Consider the following 18,628-nt stretch of genomic DNA (forward strand, 5'->3'; position numbering starts at 1 on the left):
CTCAGATGCCCATCTCCCAATGGGGTCTAAACCCAGATAAATCCGTTTTACCCTGCATAAAGCTTATGCAGGGCAAACTCATAAATTGTTCGCCCTCTATAACACTGATAGAGAGATATGCACAGTTGTTTGCTCCCCCAGGTATTAATACATACTCTGAGTGAATTACTAAATAAAAAGTGATTTTATTAAATACAGACAGTAGGATTTAAGTGGTTCCAAGTAGTAACAGACAGAACAAAGTAAGTCACCAAGCAAAATAAAATAAAATGCGCAAATCTATGCCTAATCAAACTGAATACAGATAATCTCACCCTCAGAGATGCTTCAGTAAGTTTTTCTCAGACTGGACACCTTCCAGGCCTGGGCACAATTCTTTCCCCTGGTGCAGCTCTTGTTGCAGCTCAGGTGGTAGCTAGGGGATTCTTCATGATGGCTCCTCTCTCCCCTTTGTTCTCTTCCACCCCTTTATATATCTTTTGCATAAGGCGGGAACCCTTTGTCCCTCTGGGTTTCCACCCTCCCCTCACTGGAAAAGCACCAGGTTAAAGATGGATTCCAGTTCAGGTGACATGATCACATGTCACTGCAAGACTTCATTACTCACTTGCCAGCACACACACATACAGGAAGACTCACAGGTAAATACAGCCATCTGCCGACAATGGGAGTCATCAAGATTCCAAACCATCATTAATGGTCCACACTTTACACAATTACAATAGGCCCTCGGAGTTACATTTTATATTTCTAGTTTTAGATACAAGAGTGGTACATTTATACAAATCAGATGATCATACTCAGTAGATTATAAGCTTTGTAATGATACCTTACAAGAGACCTTTTGCATGAAGCATATCCCAGTTACGTTACATTCACTTATTACCGTATTTTCACTGAAACTATCTCAGTTACATTATATTGAATTATCAAGTTTTTATAAAACCATATAGACTGCACAACGTCACAACTACTATAACAACAATTACTATAACAATGCTCAGTGCATCATGAGCGTTCCGAAGACACCCAACATGACAAACTTTGCATTGGATACCACACCATCATAAAGATGAACATGGGGGTGCAGAGTATTCCCGCGAGATACAGAGGATAGATTACATAGATGATGGGTGGGTGATTATGGGGATAGATGGGTGGGTGGGTATGAGGCTAGATAGATGGTGGGTGGATATGGGAATAGATAGATGATGGGTGGGTATGAGGGTAGATCATTGGGTGGCTACTGGATGGCTAGAAAGCTACTGCAGAAGGATGGAGAGATGGATGGATAGAGACCGTGTGGAAGGGTGGGTAGACAGTAATATGTGCACTATGGGTTGAGTACTGGACTTCATGTAAGCCCAGGCCCACATATTTAGGGGGCCTGAATATTGGAGCTGGTTGGGAATTTTCTGGTTGTTTGGTTTTTTTTCAACAGGAAAATGCAGTTTGAGGAAAATCAAAATTTCTTGTGGGAAAATTCATAGAGTCCTGGAGAACCAGGGAGTCCTCTATCTTACACCAGAGACTTGGCATGTCCTATACCGAGTGTGTGTGTGTGTGGGGGGGCTTAATGTTACATTTCTCCACTCTCCCGTTCCTGCCCTAAGTGCAAGAGCAGGGGAACAGAGAGATACCAGGTGTGGGACGGGAGAGTTTTGCAAATGGAAGCATTGCTTCCTGGTTAACCAAACCTCTTCAGGGTGGCTTCGTGCTCAGAGCAGGGTCAGCAGCTGTGCGAGCTTCCCACCATGGCCCCCCTCGGAGACGGCCTCTGACCTGCGGGGGTGTGGCGCTAGAGGGTACATTTATTCACCCTGCAGTGGAGGGGCTCAGTAGGGGGCGCTCTCCACTCACAGCCAGTGCTGGCCCCGGTGCAATGCTAGGGGGCGCTGTGTTGCAGGGATGGAGGCGCACTCCCCTTGCAGTACATGCTGACCCCAATACCCTGGTGCAATGCTAGGGGGCGCTGCGCTGCAGGGAGCGGGGGTGGGAGCACTCTTCCCTTGGCGTCAGTGCTGACCCCAGTGCTTCAAGGTGGTGATCCTTTCCCTCTCACCCCATAACCACCCCCACCGCTTTGCCCCTTGGCAGCCATGGGCAGGGACCCACGGGGAAGAAACAGCGTGGTTAGAGGAAGCGGAGCCCAAAACAAGAGGGTTGGCACCAGGGCCGGCTCCAGCTTTTTTGCCGCCCCAAGTGGCGAAGCGAAAAGGAAAAAAATAAATAAAGCCACGATCGGGGGCACTTTGGTGGCAGCTCAACCGCGCCGCTTCATAATTCGGCGGCGGGTCCTTCGCTCCAAGAGGGACTGAGGGACCCGCCGCTGAATTGCTGCCGAAGACCCGGCTGTGCCGCCCCTTTCCATTGGCCACCCCAAACACCTGCTTCCATTGGCCACCCCAAACACCTGGAGCCGGCCCTGGTTGGCACTGGGGAGGGGAGTCCTGCCTCAGTGCTACCGGGAAGTGGCATGGGAGAGAAGGGAAGCTGGGAGCACTCACGGTGAATGGCCTAGAGAGCGGAGCCCTGGGACGGTCCTGTTTTCTAGCAGGCACAAGTAGCTGAGGGTGTTTTCCTCATGAATCTACAGCCGCCTCTGCCCTTCAGGAACCGGAGTGAGACCAGGGATGTACACTGTAAACCAGAACTCTCTTGATTCGTTACATTACAAGATGGCTTCAAAGGCTCTGAGCACACGCACCCCCGTCTAGCTGCATCTGGTGATGACGCACGACTAAACACTGCCCGACACAGGGACGTGCAGGAAAATAAATTGGAATGAATTAAAGGTGTGAATTAGAAGTGGATTTGTTAAACCGCTTCAGTCCCTGTGTGGATGCTGTTATTCATCATTCAAATGGCCTTCATTTAGTTTAATTCAGCTAAACGGAATTAAGGCCACTTTAATTCTGCAAAAACAACCTCCACACAGGGATTGAACGGGGTTTAAATAATCCACTTCCAATTCACCCCTTTTGTTGATCTGGATTAGTTTTCCTAGATGTCCCAGTGTCAGGGCCGGCTCTGGCTTTTTTGCCGCCCCAAGCAAAAAACGCCAGGTCGGCCGGAGCAGCAAGTGCGGGGGAGAGAGGAGAGGAGGAAAACAAACCTGCCCCCGGCCGGAGCGGCGAAGGGGGGTTGGAAACAAACCTGCCCCCGGCCGGAGCAGCAGGGGTGCGGGGGACAGGCCGGCCGGAGCGGCGAAGGGGGAGGGGGGCGGGAAACAAACCTGCCCCTGGCCGGAGCAGCGAAGGAGTGGGAAACAAACTGGCCGTCCGGAGAGGTGAAGGAAAGAAAAAACAAAAAACCTGTGGGGCGGCGGGAGAGTGGGTGCAGGGGGACTCCCGGCCCTGCAGACCCTGGGCAGTGGAGTGTGCATCCTGGCTAGCGGGGGGGGGAGAGAGAGAAGGAGGGCCCCCAGGGCTTCCTTAAGCGGGGCGCTGCCACGCAGCCCCTCCGTGCGCACCGCCTGCCGGGAGGGCTCCGCGCCACTCCGGTCGGCAGGCAGGGAAGGACGCGGGCTGCCCTGCAGGGCGCTCCTGTCCCCCACGCCGCCGCCCCCTACAGGGCAGCGGGAGCAGCAAACCAAAAAGAAAAAATCTGCAGGGGCGGTCAAAGCGGTGAAGCGCCAAAAAAAAAAAAAAAATTATACGGAATGCCGCCCCTTGGAATCTGCCGCCCCAAGCACGAGCTTGCTCCGCTGGTGCCTGGAGCCGGCCCTGCCCAGTGTAGACAAAACCTAATTTCAAAGCCACTAGCACCATAGGCATCACCTCCCTTTCTTCGTTCTCAAAATCCCACACCCAGGGCCTGAGCAGAGTATCTGAGCACTGCTGGTGGCCCAATGAGTCCGAGGTTGATAATGCTTACCAGTGAGAGCTCATTCTTTATCATTGGCTCAGACTGCTTCTGCCCGTCCTCGCTGGCATAAAATTGCCTTCCAAGTCTCGGTGTCATGCTGGCACATGCCCCTGATTTCCATTGTCAGTTTACTTTCTGTGACTCAACCCGGCACCTGAGAAGAAGTTGGTGTTGATTCTGCTTGGCTGCCACATTTGGGTGGCTGGGCCCGGGCCCACACCGCTCTGAGTTCTCTTAGGGCCCCTTGTGCTGGACAATAGCTGGCCCAGAGATGATCTGTGTCTTTATGGCTTGTGAGGTTCAGCAAACAGGGCTCCCTTTCTGGCTGTCCTTTATCGAGAACACTTCGTCTCTGAGCATGCCTGGGATGGGCTAGTATATGGAGATAGACCTATCTCATAGAGCTGGAAGGGACCTTGAAAGGTCATTGAGTCCAGTCCCCTGCCTTCACAGCAGGACCAAGTACTGTCCCTGACAGATTTTTGCCCCAGATCCCTAAATGGCCCCCTCAAGGATTGAACTCACAACCCTGGGTTTAGCAGGCCAATGCTCAAACCACTGAGCTATCCCTCCCCCCCAAAAAGAAGAAAAAAATTTCACCACCAACTGTGCCTCCCCGCCAGCCATCCTGCGAGCCTCTCACCAACTTGTCTTCAGGCCCCCGCCCTGCCACCGAACACAGCTCTCAGTGATTTCAGCTCTTAGTAGGGCGGGAGCCTCAGAGCTGGCACACCCAGAACCACTAGCCCAAAGTAGGGCTAAGCATTAGGAATCCATGATTTCAGCTCTGCGGTACCTAACAAGACTCCTAACTGAGTCAAAATTTGCTCTATTATTACACCATGGAGAGAGGAGGGGTGCAAGAGGTGGTTGGGGCCCTCAGACAGGACCCACGCTACCAGGTACACATACTTGTCCCCAGCCTCTCTCCCCACGCTCGCACTGAAGGGGTAACATAGTTTATACTGGGAGGAGAACCTTAATGAGGGGAAGCTCACCCTTGTAGGGGCAGGAGGGGTTTCTGGGAAACTAGGTTGCTGGTAGCAGGAAAAGAGGTACTGCTGCTCCCCCTGGGATAAGGGGTTTTGGACTGAAGAGGAAGGATGGAAAAGGCAAGCCTGGGACAGACAAGGTAGGAAGTTGTCCTGGGGAGAGACAGGAAGGTTTAGGGTAGCACAGACCTTGGCTGCAGGAGTTTGGGGCCCTGAACTGGAACCCAGAGTAGAGGGTGGGCCTGGGTTCCCCTATTCCTGAATGGGTGGCACAGGTGGGCAGTGATCTCGAAGACTGGCCAGGAGGACCATTGGTCTCCGTCACCGAGGGGGGTGACTCAACCAGGGAAGTGGACGTAAGAACTGCCTGGGACGCTGAGGACTTTGTTAGCACCCCGGACGGGGAGGACTCTTGTGACTTGGCCGGGAAGCTAAGCCGGGGTGCTGCAGGAGCAAGAGAGGGGGCCACAGAGCGAGACGACGAGCGGAGAAACGGCCAGAAGAGGGCTTGGGGCTGAAAGAGCTAATCCCCCAGAGCGGCCAGCAGGAGGCGCCCCAGCTGTGAGTAGCAAACCCTGTGACGATGCCGTTTCTCAGTATTTCCAGACTCTCAATTTCTTGCTTTGTACCTCAGCTCGGGGACGCTTCTCTGTGTGAGATCAGAACGGGTATCGTTCAAACCCTGTGGGTTTCTCAGGGTTACAGTCCTCCCTAAGGAGTAAAACCACAGCCAAAGTGGGAGCATTTCCAGATGGCAGCTGTCAGACCGTGTTATATAAATAGGGTGACCAGACAGCAAATGTGAAAAATCGGCACGGGGGTGGGGGGTAATAGGAGCCTATATAAGAAAAAGACCTCAAAATCGGGACTGTCCCTATAAAATCGGGATATCTGGTCACCCTATATATAAACCTCCAGAACCACCTCCTCCCACTATGTGCACTAAAATTACTACTTTCATGTCCTCTTCTTCTTCTTTTTTTTTTTTTTAATCTTCTCCTGCGGTTTTCATATAGATGTGGAAACCTTGTCCCCATCTTCTCCGATCCTCAGCAAGATTATCAGGGAAGGATAAAGGTGGGGCGGGAGTGGCTTGCAACCCTCCCTGTTCTGGTTTTTTAATGCTTTTAACTCGTTTACTTTTGTATCCTCACTGAGGTGCTGTACTCAGGTCCCAGCTGACCGGTGGATTACAGTTTCTTGTCTGGGTTTAGCAGTTTGCACCATTTGCTGGGCCCCTGACAAAAACAGCCACTCCTTGCTTCATGCTTTCCACCATGAGGTTAGACAGATGGATGATGGGTGGGTGGCTACGGGGTTAGATAGATAATTGGATGGATGGATGGATGGCCAGAAAGCCGAGAGTCTCTTCCTTGTGAGTACGCTGCAGTCTCTTCGCTTCAAGAACCAGAGTGAGACTAGTTTAAACCAGGACTCTCTTTAAGGGCCATGATGGCTCCTACCAACTGGAAGCAATGAGTATAGAATATTTGGCTAATAAAACACAGAGAGGAGACCTGTTTTCCTCCAACCTCAGCCCTCTTGCTTCAGGGTGAAAACCAATTTCTTTTCCCTGCTGAGACAAGGTGGGGGAGATAATATCTTTTATTGGACCAACTTCTGTTGGTGGGAGAGACCAGCTTTTAAATTTACACAGAGCTCTTCTTCTTTCCCTGACAAACAGATTATTGCACCATTGCCCACTGTGTGTGGCGGGGGGGATGAGGTTGTTCCTGGAGTTTTGCTCTCGAGCAAGTGAGACTAGCTGCTATCAGAGACCGGATAGAGGTATTGCTGGGCCTGTGATCTCACCTGTCAGAGCAATTTTTTTGTAAGTGCCATAGAGCCAAAGATACAGGCAAGTTGCTTCACTTCTCTGGGGCTTGTCTCCAGAGGGAAGTTATTCTGGCTTGGGGTAGGTGGTAAATTCAATGAAATACTCGTTGGGCCAGAAGGAGACACCCACTGTAGCCCAATGGTTAGGGCACCTACTTGGGAAGGGGGAGATTTGGGTACAAGCCGCTGCTCTGAATCAAGCCCAGCAGGGATGTGAACCCGGAGCCCACCTGTCTGCAGCACCGTGAGCACCAGGCGATGGCGGCTGGCAGGTTTGGAGAAGGAATCCCATCGTGGAGCTGAGAAAGCTCCGCCCAAGCGGCCCCTCTTGTGGGAAAAGCTTCGGGTTTGACAGCTCGGCATTTTCCGCAGGAAAAACTGTTCCGGCCAATACCTCCCGACCGGCCATCCTTGCCACAGCAAAACCCTGTTTCCCAGGAGCTGATCCAGTCAGTTTTCCTGTGTGGACAAGCCCGCGGTTATGTCCTTGTCCTCCGGTGCATCGGTGCGGCTCCTGGCACGCGGAGGGACTGTGGTGCTAGGTCACTGGAAGCCGCATCTTCGTGGTGGCTGTGCCAGCCTGTTTCCCAAGAAGAAACCCCCAAGAGCCTGACTTTGATGGGCCCACTCAAAGGCTCTAGAAAGGACGCCCAGGGCAGTCGCATCAGGCCGTCGGTGACCGCGCCAGGGAACGTCCGCACAGCCTGCGGCAGCGCGTCTCAAGGCCCAGGTTTGCAGGCTCCCGCTCAAAAGAGCTGCGCGTAGACGCCCCCTTAGTGGGCCGGAGCCATTAATTTGGCCCTGGGCCCAATACCAGGAACTTACAGACCAACTCCACCCCAGGGAGTTCTGATGCCCAGCCAAACAGGTCTGGCAGGTGCTTTGGGGAAGGGCAGGCAGAAAGGCATTTCAGCTCAGGCCGGTGTCTGCGGTGCAGTGCCTCTGGGAAAGCCAGTGAGAGGATACAGCACACCTGCGCAGGTGTTGCCGCCCCGGCCGGGAGTCCTGGTTCTTTCGGCACCGTGGGAACTGGGCCGGCTCCAGTGGGGAGGACGCAGCATGGGGAACCGGGTCACCAGGGATGACTTTGAGTGGGTCTATACAGATCAACCTCATACAGAGAGAAGGAAGGAGATCTTGGGTGAGTCTGGGTTGGGTTGGTACCACCATGGCTCCTGTCTGGAAGGGGGATGGCGCTGAGGGAGGGGGATCGGAACCAGAGGCGAGCAGGAGGGGGAAGAGGGTCAGCTCCAGAACTTGGGACAGGGAGGAGGTGGGGGCCAGAACCAGAGAGAGGGAGGTCAGGACCAGAGGTGACAGGGACAGAGGGGGAGGGATGGGTCAGGAATAAGAAGAAGCAGAGAGAGGTGAATCAGAACCTGTGGGGATGAGGGGGTCCTAGGAAGGGAGGAGGTGGGTCAGAACCAGGATTGGGGGAAGATGGGTCAGAACCAGGTGGGAACTGGAGCTACCAGAGAGAGAGGAGGTGAGTCAGAACCAGCCAGTGTTGAATATATTAGGCCAGGTCCACACTAAAAAATTGTCAACCCAGCCACGTTGCCCGGAGTTGTGAAAAATCCACCCCGCTCGGTGGCGTAGTTAAGCCAGCGTTAAGTTGACGGAAGACTTCTCCCATCTCGCTACCGCCTCTCGGGGAGGTGGATTAAATACAGCGACTGGAGCACCCCTCCTGTCGGTGTAGCTAGTGTCTACACCAGACGTGGGCAAACTATGGCCCGCCGGCCACATCCAGCCTGTGGGACCGTCCTGCCCGGCCCCTGAACTCCCGGCAGGGGAGCCTAGTCCCCGGCCCCTCCACTGCTGTCTCCCCCCACCCCCCGCCACCACCGCTCCCATTGGGCAGCGTGGGGAGCGCAGCTGTGAGCTCCTGCTGCTGGTAAGGGGGCGGGGAGCGGGGGGTTGGTAAGGGAGCGGGGGTCCTGGGGGGCAGTCAGGAAGGAGGGGGCGGTTGGATGGGGTGGAGGTTCTGGGGGGGTGGTCAGGGGATGGGGAACAGGGAGGGTTGGGAATGGGAGTCCCGGGGGGGACCTGTCAAGGGGCGGGAACGTGGATGGGGTCAGGAGGGCAGTCAGGGGACAAGGAGCAGGGAGGGGGTTGGATAAGGGGGTGGGATCCTGGGGGGCAGNAGTCAGGGGACAAGGAGCAGGGAGGGGGTTGGATAAGGGGGTGGGATCCCGGGGGGCAGTTGGCGGCAGGGGGTCCCAAGAGGGGGTGGTCAGGGGACGAGGAGCGGAAGGCGGTTGGATAGGGGGTGGGAGTCCTGGGGGGGGGAGCAGTCAGGGGCCGGGGGTGTGGATAGAGGGCGGGGGTCCTGGGATGGGGTGGTCAGGGGACAAGGAGCAGGGGGAGTTGGATGGGTCACGGGTTCTGAGGGGCGTGGGAAGTGGGAGGGGGCGGATAGAGGGCAGGGGCCAGGCAGTTTGGGGAGGCACAGCCTTCCCTACCCGGCCCTCCGTACAGTTGCATAACCCCGATGTGGCCCTCGGGCCAAAAAGTTTGCCCACCCCGGTCTACACTGAAGCTGTGGTGTGGTAGCCTGGCCAGTGTAAACCCGCCCTTCTAATCACAGGGTTAGTAGAGATGTGTAGATCGGTAATTGTTATGTAATTAACTCATCACTGTGACTTTATCTGTGGGGCAAATCCATTATGCTTAGGGTGAGCATATTTCCCAAAGGGAAAAGGGGACACCATGTGGGGCTAGGCCAAGGTTCCCCCCCGCCCCACCCCATGTGGATCTGACCCAAGGCGCTCAGCTCACCTGAGCCCTGCCCAGGTCTGGCCTGAGCCGGTTGCCCGAGCCGTGCCTCCCCCCACGCGTGGTGCTGGCATCACCGCTCGCCCCCCCATGTTTCTCCGCACCCTGCTTTTTTGACAAAAGTGAGCATTTGTCCCGTCCCAAGCGTCATCAGTTGGCAACAGCAAACGGAACAAATGCCCCTTTTGCCAAAGGAGTCAGGATGGCCGGGAAAGGGCTTAAAAAAGGGACTGTCCCGGCCAAAACAGGAGGTGTGGTCACCCTAATTATGCAGGGATTAGTTTTTGCTTCGGCATGCTTTTGGGCGGGGAAGCGGGGGGTGCTCAGAGACTCTAGAAGCATGGAAATTGCTAAAGGAAATGTTACTCTGCTCCCCTCTCCCGGCGGTTTTCACAAACGCAGCTGCCTAAATCCACTAGGACTGTTGTGGCGCTTCTCCTGCTCCAAACCCCAGATCCCCACCACTTAAGCTTCTGGAGACTCCCCACCAGCACTTAGCAGTATAGGCCCTAGGACACACACTAGCAGTTCTCATCCCATCCAGCAGAGGGCAACATCCACATACACTAGCCTGATCCTCGTTCTCGGTCAACTCCGCCCCTGCCCTTGGGAGAGGAATGGAAAAGATTCAGGTGACTTTAAGCCCCCTTTGTGCTTCCCATATTCTGGGCCTTGCCTCTTCCCTGGTGTCATTTAGTGCAACCTCAGGACTGCTGCCGGAATCCAAGCTCCACACCTGGTGGGGGTAGAGAATAACCAGCACTTGGCCTCACCCTGGATCCACCCCCTATGGGCCCTGGGGGTGAGGAGGGGCAAAGAATAGCTCCAGCACAGTGCACACACACACCCAATCCACACCGATATAATGAGCCGTGTCCTTAGGCCAGCTCCATACTGACTGGGGCGGCCCCCTGCCTGGAGGGGATGTTTAAGAGCGCGCGGAGCCGGCTCAACCCCCATGCCTCTACCCCAGCACAAAACGCAGGCCCAGGGTGACAATCAGCGCCTTAGATACCACAGTGATACAAAGCCGTGCGCAGGGGAGACAGAACTCCGCTCCAAATAGACCTGTTTGCAAATCCAGGGGCAAACCCCGGCTCAACTAATATCCCGCGGGAGGTCAGGGTAGAACAGCACCAACGTTCAGGGGCTAGGCGGCTGTAAGAGACAAGATCAAAAGAGCGGATGGATAGGGCCCTGCCAAATTCACAGCTGTGAAAAACGCGTCACGGACCGTGAAATCTGGACTCCCCCGTGAAATCTGGCGATTGTAGGGGGGGAGGGGTGTCACAGTATTGCCACCCTTACTTCTGTGCTGCCTTCAGAGCTGGGCAACCGGAGACCGGCTGCTGCTGGCCGGGCACCCAGCTCTGAAGACAGCACCCCACCACCACCAGCAGCACAGAATACCATGACCCCCCCTACAATAACCTTGCGACCCTCCCTTCGCTCCCCCCAAAACCTCCTTTTGGGTTGGGATCCCCACGTTTAAAACCCTGTGAAATTTCAGATTTTTTAAAAAATCCTATGACTGAAATTTACCAAAATGGACCTTGAATTTGGTAGGGCCCTACTGATGGGGCTTGATTGTTTTTTTCGGGGCTTCGTGAGTTGATGGGCTGAGTTATCAGTCACAGCGCTTGGGTCAAACTTTCTACATGGTACAGGGCCAGATGTTCCCAAAGGCCCAGCTGATGGGGTGACCATTTGCAGACGGATTTCCTATAAAGTGTTAGGGATGTCTTACGGGGTTGAGGGCAGCAAAAGCAGTTGGCAGATTTAGAGGGACTGTGTCTCTGTTGCTTGGAAACCATCAGCTGTAGCATCTATCCTGATCAAGGAAACCCGAGGACGCGAGAAACTGCCCCCGCGTTGCTCCCTCTCTCCGTTCGTCCCCCCAGGACAGAAGATTTGATGTAGTCGGGTTTGACACTGAGGTTACAAATGGTGCAGCCTCCTTTGCTGAGGCCAGGCAGACCGAAGGAATTTGAAATGTCAATTCCTTCCCTTTTTACCGGGGGAGGGTTGTTGGTTTGTGCTGTGGCCTTTGGCTCCATTTGGAGTCCTGCAGAAGGGACCGTTAGATGAAAGCCAGAGAGGTCAGGCTGAGTTCTGCCGCTCTGCAGGTGTCAGGTGAAATCAATGTGAAACTTTGCAGAGGCATCGTGCCCTGCAACCTATGTCGCCATTCTCCACCAGTGCTTTACAAGGGGAGGCCAGTATCATGAGCCGTATTTTATAGAGGGGGAAACTGAGGCACGGGAACCAAGTGACTTGACCAGGCTCGCCCAGCAGCAGAGGCCGAAGTAGACCCCAGCTCTCTTGAATCCTACACCCGGGCACTATCCGCTAGGCCACACGGCCTCCCCGAGATGCTACCCTCCTCAAACTCGCTGACTGCCGGGCATTTTGTCCAGCCCTCGGACCGCTTTTGCGGCTCGGATTGAACCCCGAAACTCAGCCTGCTGGACTGCGGGCCTGAGGCAAAGCCCAGTGGGGTCAGGGCAAGGTTGTGTATTGATGGCACTGGGTGTTGAAGCAGGACCCATTGTGGCTTTTCTGGCTCTCTGCACAGGGCGTGGGTGTTTGCATTCACCAGGCACCTTTGTGCCTTTTGTGACATGCAGGTGGGGTGGGTGCTGCTGGCACAAAGGTGGCGCTAGGCAGCAGGGCCGGCTCATAGCAACGGGGCTGTGCACATGCCCAGGCAGGCTCTGCTGGTTGCCCGGGAGGCGCTGGACGTGACGCACAACAGACACCCTGCAGCGCCGGGCCAGATCCCTCCCGGGAGCAGCCCCGTTGGGTCGGCGGCATTGCCCGCCTGCACCAGGGAGGGGGAGATGTTCCAAAGAGCTCAGCCTGGAGACCAATGGAGAATTCCCTGTTCCTCCAATCCCGTGGAGACGTCCCCCTCCCTGCCCCACTGAGATGGATGGAGACTCTCCCCGCCACACTGAGAAAAATGGAAAATTCCCCCCTCCCTTCTGCGGAGAACAACAGGGAAGCTGCTGCATTGAAATCCCCATCCCTCACCCTATTGATGCAGTCGAGGCTGTTGGGGGGTCTGAGATAGGGTGACCGCACCTCCTGTTTTGGTCTGGACAGCCCCCCCTTTTTAAGCCCTGTCCCGGACGTCCTTTTTTGGCCAAACTGGGCATTTGTCCCATTTGCTCTTGCCAGTTGCAAATTGCTCTGATCAGTGGGCAAAAACAAATGTTACAAATGCCCCCAAAAGTGGTTTGCGCCCCCGTAGTGGGACACAGAGGAACATTTGGGGAGGCCAATGGCAACACAAGGTGCTGGGCGGTGCGGGGCTCAGGCAGCCCCATGTGAATCCTGATTTGACTTTGGTAAATATGGGCACCCTAGTCTGAGGCCTTTTAAAAAGTGAGAGAGAGAGAGAGAGAGAGAGAGAGTGTGTGTGTGTGTGTGTGTGTATAAAATGATGGGTTCCAGGCGTTTTTGTGCCCCGCTGAGTCTCCCTCAAACGCCATCTGCCAGCCCTGCAGATCTAGCAGCCGTCCCCAGCAATATCACTGAAATGCACCTGTTCCTGGGGTGGAACACGGCACTTCCTGCCCAGCAGGTTAGGACTGGAGGGGAAGAAGATGACATATTATATTGACGCTCCGGGGGATTTTTAATGGAGGATGAAGACAGTTAGCCCCGAGATCTGGGCTGGAACTCCTCCGCTTTCTGGCAACGTCAGAGCAACTCCGCTATTAGTAAGCGGGGCTGATGCAGGGGAAGAGCACCCCCTACTGGTTGCAATGGGGCTCCCGAGCCTGGAGACGGGGTCACCGCTCCAACACGCACACAGCTCAGCGCATTCCCCTGAGGTTGGGCCACGTTCACCTGCCCAGGGAAGTGGGAGGCCCTCGTTCTGCAAATTCCCCTATTTCTTCCTTCGGCTTTGGTTTCGCTACGTCAGGCCCGACTTGCCCAGTGCGGCAGCTGCATTCCTGCCCCTGATCATGCCTGATCAGGTTCGCGTTCCCACCACTGAGCGGCTCGACAAGGAACGCCGATGGGTTTGGAACCGGAAAAACAGGGTGGGGGCCAAGCTGATCGTTGATTCTAACTTGGTATCACCCCTCAGCTGGGAGAGGCGGCGGCTGATTGCACTGTGTCACAGGGTGGCTGGCCCTCGGCCCCACCTGGGACACCTTCCCAGGTGGGGGGAATGAGTTTAGTCATGTGACGGAAAGGTCATGTGACGAACTCAGGCCAGATGAAGGGGTCTAAGGGAGAGTGCCATAGGAGCTGCTAATATTTTAGCGAGGGAGGGCCAGGAGCACCAGCGACTGGCTTGAGAGGTGCAGAGAGCAAAGGGACTGTTCGGGAAGGGGGGCCGGGGACTCCTGGCTCAAGGAGATCAAACTATTTGAACTATTGAAAGGCCCAGCTGGGTGAAGGCAGCATGGCCAGCATGTTTATGGACGAAGGCCCCGATCCTGAGAAGGGAGCTAGGCCCCTTAAATTGGATTCCCTCCCCCACTCCAGCAGGGGCAGTGGAGTTTTTGAGGAGCCCTTTAGGAGAGGGAAACTGAGGCAGGGCACTGCAGCAGCACCGCAGGCCGTGAAGAGGCGCTGGGGAGGAAAACCTGTTTACGTTACCCACCCACTTTTGGATCTGATCAAACTGGTCAAAGGTCGGGGTCCTGAGGGTTGTTCCAGGTGAGAGGGAAATTGACAAGGGAGTCTGGTTCCCGGCAAAGGAACATTTAAAATCCGTATAGGAGCATGTGCTTTCGTGGGTGAATTCACTCATTCATGCTCCTATGCGTCTGTTAGTCTATAAGGTGCCACAGGACTCTTTGCTGCTTTTACAGTTCCAGACAACACGGCTCCCCTCTGATACTTGACATTTAAAATCCGTTTCCCTGAACACAGGAGGAACAAAAACCAAACCAAAAACAAACAGGAGGCAACTTCCTCATAGCATCAAGCTCAGGTTTCTGGTTCAGGCTGCAGATGTCTGGCCTTCCGCGTCTCTCTCTGGTCTTCCATATTGGGCTGCATCTCCCCCACCCGAGATCTCGACCCCCACCCCCCCACCACTTTTTACTAGGCAGCTGTCTTGTCCCAGAGGGCGGGATCTAGCCTGTGGCACTGATTTAAAAACACCTGTCTCTGGTATTTTGATGCCTTGTTAATGCAAATGGATGAAGCTGGTTCAAAACCCGGCTGGCGTCACTCCCCAGCTGGTGTCAATCGGGTGTCGTTCCGTTGGAGTCAGTGGGCCAGATCCCCAGACATGTCTAAACCATCCCCTCCCTTGGGATCCAAATCCCCTTCAAAGTTTGGATCCAAACCCAAACTTCCCAAGCCTATAATGGGCTGAACCCAAACCTGCATCTTACGTCGCCCCCTTGTGGTAGAGGAGAGCCAGGATTGGGTTGGGATGCGAATAAAGGGAATTTTCTGGGGGGTTTGGGTGGGGTTGTATAAAGCAGCCGGGAGAAGGGATCTGCCGAGAACACCATTACAGCCAAATCCCGTCTCTTCTGTCCGGTGCGGGATCGCACAGAGCGGAGCAGCTCTCTGGGTCTGAGTTCAGTTCAAGTCCATCTTCAGCTGCACTTCTTGGAGATCAGCTAGCATGCGGGAGGACGTCGGTTAGAGCTGGTCGGGGAATTTTTTGACTGAACATTTTTGCTGATCTATCAAAACCAAAACTCTCTGGGGCAACGTCGGTTTCGGTAAAACTTGAGTCAGGAATTCCCGAGGTGAGACAGCTCCACCGCAGAGTTGTCACCAGCTTGATGGTTAGGCCACTTATTTGGAGATCTAGGTGATGGAGGGTCAAGTCCCTTGCTCCAGTGGCCAAGCTCAAGAGAGAGTTTAGATTCTGTAAAATATATTTATTATTAATTATTATTATTATTTTAAGGCCAGCACAGACTGTTAGAGGAGAACCTTGAATCCTGGGTTTCTCCATATCCCAAGTGACTATTCTAACCGCGGGGCTGGCCCAGTGGGTCCGTGGGCTGTCGCCCTTGTGTAACTTCATAACAGATTTTGAAAGCTCTTGGTTTGGTTTGGTTTTCCGATGTGGAATGCAAAGAAATTTCCAAACCTCTCAATGTTTTGTGAAAAGGGGCTTGTGTTTTTGCAGCCGGCCTTGCTACCGGTATAACAATAGCGGTTCACAAAATCAAACCACACACGCACACACACACACACACTCCCAACCAACATGTTTATACGGGCACAAAACGTGCCCGTAGACAGATGGCCTTGAAAACGTGATGTGAGCATAACCTGCTACAGGAGCAGCTGCTTGAGTTTGCAGAGAGCCTGGGACAATTGCGCTGCAGGGTGGGATCTGCCCCGGCTCCACGGGAGCTCACTCAGAGGCCCAGCAATGCCAGTCCTTTAATGTGGAGGGGATGAACAAGTCCACTTGCCCGTTAAAGCAGGTGGGAGAGGATCAGGTTAGCAGCTGGGAGCAACAGTTCATTCTGGCACCACCAGAGGGTGGGTTTATCACCACGTCCCCACCCCTGGGGTATTCCCTGAGGACCCAGGGTTTTCGGTGCTTCGACTAAAACGAAGCTCTTACCTGTCTGCTTCCGACTGGCTGTTCATAACCAGAGCCTCACGGTGTCCTTTGTGTCTGGGGAGCTCAGCGCTCAAAAGCGCGGCTTCTAAAGCCATAACTCGTGACCAAGAAGGAGCCCAGGCCAAGATAAATCTTAGATGCTGGAAACCAGGAAAGATTCATAGATTTTTAGGGCCACCCGGCCACCATTAGGTCTTCTAGTTTGACCTCCCGTATAACACACCTCTGTCTCAGTAAGGTACCAGTAAGGCGCCTCACAGGCCCCCCCCCGATACAGCTGGGGAAACCGAGGCACGGATCCACAAAGGCATTAAGACTCCCCGTGCCCATTGATGTCAGTGCATAAAAATTCTTGAGGCTCTGGGCCTAGGGGACTTGCCCATGGAGTCTGTAGCAGAGGAGGGACTTGAACCCCCGTCTTGCAGCTTCTTGCCCAGTTTCTCTCCTAAGATTGCTCCCAATGCATTGAGCGCAATGGCTTGTGTAAGGTGGGACCGGCGTGCCATACCGCCACCAGCAGGCTGGATCCCAGCCCTGCCCTACCTGAGCTAACGTTTCTGCGTCTCCTTCACAGCCAAGTACCCTGAGATCAAGAAGCTGATGGGTCCAGATCCCCAGCTGAAGTGGGTGGTGTCCCTGATGGTGCTGACCCAGCTGGTGGCCTGCTACTTGGTGAAGGACCTGCCTTGGAAGTGGGTCTTCTTCTGGGCGTACGCCTTCGGGGGCTGCCTCAACCACTCCATGACGCTGGCCATCCACGACATCTCCCACAACGTGGCCTTCGGCAACAAGGAGGCCAAGTGGAATCGCCTTTTCGGCATGTTCGCCAACCTGCCCATCGGGGTCCCCTACGCCACCTCCTTCAAGAAGTACCACGTCGACCACCACCGCTACCTGGCCGGGGACGGGCTCGACGTGGACGTCCCCACGGCCTTCGAGGGACGGTTCTTCCACTCGCCGCCCCGCAAGATCCTCTGGCTTTTCCTGCAGCCCGTCTTCTACATCCTGCGGCCCCTCTACGTCAACCCCAAGCCCTTCACCGGCCTGGAGGTGATCAACGTCGCCGTGCAGCTGGCTTATGACCTCTTGATCTACTCCTTGTGGGGGCCCAAGCCCGTCTTCTACATGATCGCCGGCTCCACGCTGGCCATGGGGATCCACCCAATCTCCGGACACTTCATCGCTGAGCACTACATGTATCTCAAGGGCTACGACACCTTCTCCTACTACGGCCCCTTGAACTGGCTGACCTTCAACGTGGGTTATCACATGGAGCACCACGATTTCCCCAGCATCCCGGGCAGCAGGCTGCCGCTGGTAAGAATCTCCCTGCCTGCAAGCGTCGGGCTGGAAGGGGCAGAAGCCCTGGGAAAGTGGGCGGAGCCCAGCGGGGAACCCAAAGACCCGCCCCTTAAAATGGGGAGGGGCCACGGAGCCTGGCAATCAAGTGAATACGGGTGAGGTTGGGGTCAGTGCTTTAATTTGTAATGAAAGAGGCACTGGGGCTTAAGCAGTGTTTTTAACATTCAGAACGGATGCGGCAAGCCTGGAGGTGCCGGGGCTATGAACTGCCAAGTCTAGCGGTGCCGGGGATCAGCCCGGGCACAAGTTAAGCGCTGGGTGGGGTGGGTCTGGATATGGATTGACATCCCCCAAGCCGGCACAGCCCAGATCCCAGTGGGGCGAGCTTGCCCCTCCGACTCCCAACGTGCCCAGGTAGGAAAGCAAACGTTGCTATCCGTGTGGGAACGGAGGCTCTTGGAGGGGGTCCTGGGTTGGGGTAGAAAAGTTCTTGGTTTGGGGGCTGTCTGTGTAGGGGAAGGCTTCTGGGAATCAGGCGCCCCGGGTTCTTTTTCCAGCTTTGCAAAGGGTGTGGGATCTAGTGAGTTAGAGGTGGCTCCTGAGTCCGCATTCAGGGATGCTGTGTGGGCTAGTGGTGAGAGCAGGGAAGCCAGGCCTATGCCCGGCTCTGCGCTACCATGGGCAAATGTAAAGCGCATGGCCTCATCTCTAGGGCGCTTCCTCAGGCCTTGCATCGTAAGGGACTTTGCCTCCCCGCCACGCTGTCCAGTCCCGGCCCATGTCTTCTCCTCACTCCTCTTGGGTCTTGGCCCTCTGGCCAAGTCCTGGAACAATTTACTGCCCTTCTGGGGTGCTCAGAGTCCCAGCTGATGTGCACAAAAGGGCCTTCTCCCCTCCTGGTCACCTTCCACCCCCTTGGGCTTCTCTTCAACTCCCCCTCCCCTTGTAGGACTTCTCTCAGGGCAGTGTCATTGCTCCCATTGTATAGCTGGGGAAACTGAGGCACCAAGAGGGGACAGCCACTTGCCCAAGGTCACCGGTAGAGCTGGGAACAGAAGCCAGATCTCCTGAGTGCCAGGTGACTGCTCTACCCACTAGGCCATACTGCTGCTCACATAGCAGCCCCCTCCCTCCTCAACTTGGCTGGCCTCCGTAGGGTGGATTCCTCCCCTGTGCTGGTGCTGTTGGGAGGATTTAAGTGGTACCGTGTTGTTCTCCAGTGGGGAAGACATGCTACTGCACTCTGGTGTTTTGCATCTTCAGAGGCTGCAGACTGCAATCCAGAGGC

General features: G+C 55.0%; 1 protein-coding gene across 1 annotated transcript; it reads left to right on the top strand.

The window, feature by feature from the left end:
* The first annotated feature begins 7,754 nt into the window (after positions 1-7,754).
* Positions 7,755-17,499, top strand: LOC117888931 (sphingolipid delta(4)-desaturase DES1-like). The gene is made up of 2 exons (XM_034792725.1): positions 7,755-7,836; positions 16,613-17,499. Exons 1-2 carry the CDS (start codon positions 7,755-7,757, stop codon positions 17,497-17,499), a joined length of 969 nt encoding a protein of 322 aa, XP_034648616.1.
* The last annotated feature ends 1,129 nt before the right edge of the window (positions 17,500-18,628 follow it).

The sequence above is a fragment of the Trachemys scripta genome, chromosome 16, assembly GCF_013100865.1.
Source record: "Trachemys scripta elegans isolate TJP31775 chromosome 16, CAS_Tse_1.0, whole genome shotgun sequence".
Lineage (NCBI taxonomy): Eukaryota > Metazoa > Chordata > Testudines > Emydidae > Trachemys > Trachemys scripta.